Below are 6,000 nucleotides of genomic sequence, written 5' to 3'. Positions count from 1 at the left end.
GCTTTGAGATCTGCCATTTAATTAGTGACTGCATTGCATGTCCCACTAAATGCTTTCCCTTGGGTTCTGGCGTTAATAAATGTTAATTTTTTTTGTTAAATGTTAAAAAACAGGTTCTAAATGCCATACATAAATGGCACAGTTTTGGAGAGCATGGGTGCCTTTGAAAGGAAACATTAAGGCATCAGATCTACCAAATGATTTTAGGAATATGATGTACATCATCTACCATGATTTTAGGAATATGATGTACATAATTTTAAGGGTAGACATGGATCAGCATCGTAATTCTAACCCCCACTTGTTCCTTGCAGTCCCGCCCATGATTCCGGTTGGTCAGTCAGAGCTGTCAGTCATCCAGGGATTCCAGGCGTTGCTGCCCTGTGCTGCTCAGGGTTTGCCGGAGCCCAGGGTATCGTGGGAAAAGGACGGCGCAGCGGTGGCGGCCCTGCCCGGCAAATTCACCGTGCTGCGCTCGGGGGAGCTGATCATCGAAAGGGCAGAGGTCAGAGTTCACCTGCGTGCCTGTGGGTGCGGTCTCACGCTTGTAACAGATCCTCCATGGAACTGCTCTTTTGTGGCTGGGCGGTAAATGCAAATTGCAGCTCATGCAACTTCGCTGTCATTGACTTTGTGCGTTAGTTTGCCACAAGATGCACGCTTATTGGACTTACTGACTTAGTCTCACAATTCTTACATGTCTGGTTTCCATGGATACAACAGCTCATCAAGTTTGCCATTCAGCAGAAAGGGGCTAATAAAACAAAGTTCTTCCAAGGTGCAGAGTGTAAACTCTCAGGGCTCTTTGTTATCCAGGGTGATGATAGGTGTAATTGTTAATTGGCAGCAATGTGCTGTAAAGGTTAGGATACTTGAATTGTAACCAAACAGCGTCTGCTTTAGATCTTAAGTGGTTCTCTGTTGTTGTACCTTTGAGCAATGTGTTTAACCTAAATTGCTTCAGTAATTTGTGAATAGAGTAGTGTAGTAGTGTGGAGTAGTGTAATAGAGTAAGTGTAAATTGCTTCAGTGAATATCCATCCGTGTGAACGGAATGCCAGGTCCATCTTGAAAAAGAGGTTCCTAACCTTAAGAGACTTCCTGGTTAAATTAAGGTTAATAATACTAGTGTAAGCTGTGCAAGTCATCCTGTGTGAAGCAGTCTGGCAGGCATATTCATAGCCTCAATTTCTGCACTGTTCCCTCACCAGCCCGGTGACGCGGGTGTGTTCACCTGCGTGGCAGTGAACCCGGCGGGGACAGCGCGTCAGGAGGTCCGCCTGTCCGTCAACATGCGACCCGCCTTCAAGGAGCTGCCGGGCGACGTCACCCTCAACAAGGGCCAGCAGCTCACTCTGTCCTGCCACGCCCAGGGCACGCCCCCTCCCACCATCACCTGGACGGTGAACAACACCCCCTTCCCAGGTGAGCGGGGGGGTCGTCGCACGCAGTGTCCCGTGCAGAGGAGGGACTAGCGTCACATAGTGCTCCAAAGCAGATATTTTAAGATTAAAGCTTATCTCTTTAGTCCCAGCTAAAGGAGACTCGGGGGCCATTTCATGAAGATTTTCACATTTTTAAAGAAGTATTAATAACTGGATTGCAGATGGAGAAGCTGTTTCAAGTTGAGTTTCTGACAGCAGAATAAGAGAACATTTAATTTCAAACTGACTCTAGGAAGCATTTTTTTACTCAGAGTTGTTAATACATGGAATATCCTGGACTCAGAGTGGACTCAGATACCCTGCCAATATTCAAGCCTGACACAGTGCTAGATGCAGCCTAGATTACAGGCAAGATGACGCATCCAGATGGCCTGGGTGGTCTTTAATCCTCATTAAGCTTTCTTTCTTTCTTTTGTTTGGATCGATACAACAGGATCAATAACCTTCCTCCAAAATGACCCCATTGTGGGCTGGCTGCATTGCCACACTGAAGAATGTAGATGTTATGGACATATTTCTCCATGTAGGATGAGGGAAGCCTGCAGCCCCAGAGCAGAGGCTGTACTGTCCCTTAGTTTGATGTACAGCACTGCAGTGGTGTTAAACTGAGGAGCCCAGGTCTGTAGGCAGCAGTGCGTGGGTAGTGGTAAGGAGCAGGGCTTGTAACGAAATGGTTGCTGGTTCAGTTTCCCTGCTGGGGCATCGCTGTTGTACCCTTTGGCAAGGTAATCAAACCCAGAACCGCCTTGGTAAATATCCAGCTGTAGAAATGGATAACATGTAAACATTAAAGTTGCTCTGAGTAAGAGCATCTGCAAACTGACAATAATGCAACGTAATATAATGTAAAGAGGGAAGGAGCAGGGCTCGTATCCAAAAAAGTTTGACTCCCAGCCCCACTGCGCTGTGAATATCCTACTATATACACAAATAGCATATAAAATTTGTGAACTCTCCAAGTTGCTGTGGATGTGAGCATTGCCGGGTTGTTAACAGCGCATGTTGTATGTTGTTATATGCTGTACATGTTAAAATAATCTTAAAGAAGCCTTTGCTGGTTGTTGTTTGAGCGTCTCCGTTTTGGCTTCTCACAGGTGCCAGTGTGGATGCGGCGGGCAGGAGCTCGCTGGTCATCGAGAACGTTACCGCGAGTGACGCGGGCACCTACGTGTGCAAGGCAGACAACAGCGTGGGCACCATCCGGGCGCTCTCATTCGTCCGCGTCAGAGGTGAGCCCTTTGTCCTGGAAAAAAAATAAAATTAAAAAAAAAAACAACAGGAAAAATACTCATTTGAGCAGCACAACCTGAAATTATTCTTTGCATTATCTTTGTATGCATTTGTATTCTTGCATTCTTGGAATTCACTGTACTGTAAATACCATGTGTTGAATTAGATGCAGTATAAAGAAGGGGATAATCCCATATTAGATACAGAAATGACGGATTACACTACATTTAAGACTGTATTTATACAATGACTAAAAATGAAAGGTACATTTCTGCTACTGTATGTGATTGTAACCACATATTCCTGTGTCTGGGAAGAATTTCAGGAGAAAATGTGTTTTGGAAAAAAAACACCAAACAAAAAAAACTAATTTGTTCAGGGGACCCTGAAATGATTCTGTACGTTATCTGAAAAATCTAATTATGGTGCTATAATTATATAATTATATTTTTATGTAATTATAATAATATGCCATGTAATTGGATAAGATTAGATGCAACACACAGTATGTGATAATGCCACATTAGATACAGAAATTACAGATTTCCCTACTTTTAAGACTGTATCTGTATTTATAATTTATTTACTAAAACTACTATATAAAATACTATATTTACTGACATGAAAGATAAAGGTCTGCTGTAAATGAACTGTGTGCTTGCAATGAATGCATGTTCTTCTTAGGCATACGATGTTTGTGTGACGCATCTGTTTCCCTCCAGAGCCCCCTGTCCTGAGTGGGGAGGCCCACTTGTCCCAAACAGCGCCTCAGGGTGGGACGGCCGTTCTGGACTGTGCAGCCAGCGGTGACCCCGCCCCCTCTCTGCGATGGCTGCGTGACGGACAGCCCCTGGTCAGCACCCTGCGGCAGCACCCCATGCACAACGGCTCCCTGGCCATCTACAGCGTCACGGTAACCCAGTCGGTCACATGACCCCCATGATAAGTGCTTTGCAGCTGTTGCTGGTAGATGGAACATGTAGTTACGTGATGAAGGTCATCATCTCTGTCTGTGTTGCTCGGCCTGTCTGTCTATCTGCCTGTCTGTCTGTCTGTTTACCTGCCTGCCTGCCTGTCTGTCTGCCGGTCTAGAAACCAGGATAACTGAAAAAGCAATGAATGAATTGGACCGAGATTTGGTGTGGTGCCTCGCTTAGGAACAAGAAAGAAATGATGAGATTTCAGCAGCAGAGTGAAAATTGCAAAGAGAGGTGGCCACTTTCCCAGGTGCCACTGCGGCTCTGTGACTGTTCTTTTGCTCAGGAAAATGACACACTTTTCAAGGAAGCATTCATTATATGGAGAGAGGAAACATAACTCAGATATATATTTTTTTCCACATAATTTTCCTTCAAAGCAAAAGCTGGACGATGCGGTAGTTTTACAGCTTTAGAGCTTTGAAATGAATCCTAATCAGCCAGCCTGGATGCCAGTTTGTAGTCGTGAGTCACGCCGCTCCGAAAACTGCAGAGGGGTTTTCTGGAACATTCTGTGATTGCGGCTCCAGCTCCCCTTGCCTGCTGAAATCTGATTTGGGCTGTTTTAGGCCAGGCAGCTAACAGAATTACAGTCTGAGAGGCTGTGCTCCCCCTCTCTCCCCCAGGCCTTGCAAAGACGCTGGCCTGTAATGTTGTTAGAGCTGTAATTGACAGCGTGATTGGATGCCCATGGCAGCACCCCTGCGGAAAGGAAACTGCATTGATTTTTTTTTCTTTTTGCCTCCTTCAATGTAATCTAATGGCTGTTGGTATAAACAACAGATGAAATCTCTACTCTCGCCTCGGGGAAAAAAGGTCAATGTATGAAGAATTGGGGGCGTAAAAGTACTAGAATCAGGGACATGAAAAACCTCACTCTTGCCTTGTTTCAGTGCTCAAGAGCATAAATCTTACAAAGCTGGGGCAACAGACAGAAATGTGCACTGTGTGAGGAAGGAGATTGGTTAGTAACCAGAAGGTCACAGGTTCAAACCCCTGATGGGGATGTTTCTTTGTACCCTTGAGTAACCTTGGAAAGCCTGAAGGACTTCACTAAATATCCAACTGTATGAACGACATATGTAAAATTATTAAAAAATACAAAGCTTGTTGTTGTATGTATGTATGCATGTATGTATGGAAGATACATATCACTGAGGCAATAAGCAAACAGTGTGCATTCCTGCGGCCTCACACCTCCACTCTATGTGCCTCTCTGCATTGCAGGCCACGGATGACGGGGAGTACCGCTGTGTTGCGGAGAGCGAAGCTGGGATGGCGGAGAGAATAGTGTCCCTCAAAGTGCAGAGTGAGTGCCTCTTAACCCCTGCCATGCTGTTTCTGTGTTAATAACACTGTAATAACATAATGACATCATCCCTGCCCCTGTGTTATAACATCATAATAACATCACCACATTATCCCTGCTATTGTGTTAATAATGTAATAACAACATCACCATATCATTACTGCTCCTGTGTTCATAGCATTATAACAACATAACCACAATGTCCCTGCTCCTGTGTTATAACATTATAATAACGTTAACACATCATTTTATGGTACACATCTGCCCAGCTATGCTGAAAATATGAGGGCACTTATTTAGTTGACAATGAAATGGTGAGTTATTCACTGTATTAGAAGTATGTGTTTGAGTTACATTGTGCCTGTTTGCCTGTATTTACCTAGGTGAGATAAATGGAGACTGATGTTTTTTGCATCTGCTTTTTTCTGATGTAGTAGGTGAATTTCCTGGATGACTGTCATAGGAAAATTTGCACTTAGTATCACTTTATTACCTTTTTCCAAAGCCATGCTTACTACCTATGTAGTAATATACTTATTACAGTTTATAACAGTGTAATTAAGACCTTAAAATAAAGTATGACTAACAGTGTATTAGAAAATATTGTGAATTTGTTGTTCAGGACAGTCACTCCTCCCTGTAAGATCTTGTGTCTTGACTCAGTTCCAGGAGGTTATTCCAGCTGGCAAGAATGGGGTCCCTGCAGTGTCACATGTGGGCGGGGTGTCCAGGAGCGAATCAGGCTGTGCAACAATCCAGTCCCAGCCAATGGGGGGCGACCGTGTGAGGGGCCAAGCGCGGAATCCAGGAGCTGTCACTCTCAACTTTGTCCAGGTAATCCCCATCGTTAGAGAAAAGAAGAACTCCTCAACAGGCACACCATTCGTTACATTCCCAACGTGGCTCCGCCCACATCAAAAGGGCTGAATTGTGGTTGGTTAACTGTAGAAAACAATGCGCAGACATGCTTCCAGTGTGGCTTTTTCTCCTTTACATGACATTACATTATTGCCATTTAGCAATCTCTCTTATCCAGAGC

The 6,000-nt window shown here is 44.4% G+C and overlaps 1 protein-coding gene across 1 annotated transcript in view; it reads left to right on the top strand.

Moving 5' to 3' along the window:
* Nucleotides 1-6,000, top strand: part of hmcn2 (hemicentin 2) — a 65,991-nt gene that overhangs the window by 49,161 nt on the left and 10,830 nt on the right. Inside the window, exons 62-67 of the mRNA XM_036526599.1 lie at nucleotides 315-505; nucleotides 1,212-1,425; nucleotides 2,540-2,674; nucleotides 3,398-3,588; nucleotides 4,880-4,961; nucleotides 5,625-5,795. Coding sequence (XP_036382492.1) covers nucleotides 315-505; nucleotides 1,212-1,425; nucleotides 2,540-2,674; nucleotides 3,398-3,588; nucleotides 4,880-4,961; nucleotides 5,625-5,795 — 984 coding nt within the window. The remainder of the gene's footprint in view (nucleotides 1-314; nucleotides 506-1,211; nucleotides 1,426-2,539; nucleotides 2,675-3,397; nucleotides 3,589-4,879; nucleotides 4,962-5,624; nucleotides 5,796-6,000) is intronic.

Source organism: Megalops cyprinoides, chromosome 4, assembly GCF_013368585.1.
Source record: "Megalops cyprinoides isolate fMegCyp1 chromosome 4, fMegCyp1.pri, whole genome shotgun sequence".
Lineage (NCBI taxonomy): Eukaryota > Metazoa > Chordata > Actinopteri > Elopiformes > Megalopidae > Megalops > Megalops cyprinoides.
This window is presented reverse-complemented; position numbering and strand designations above follow the sequence as displayed.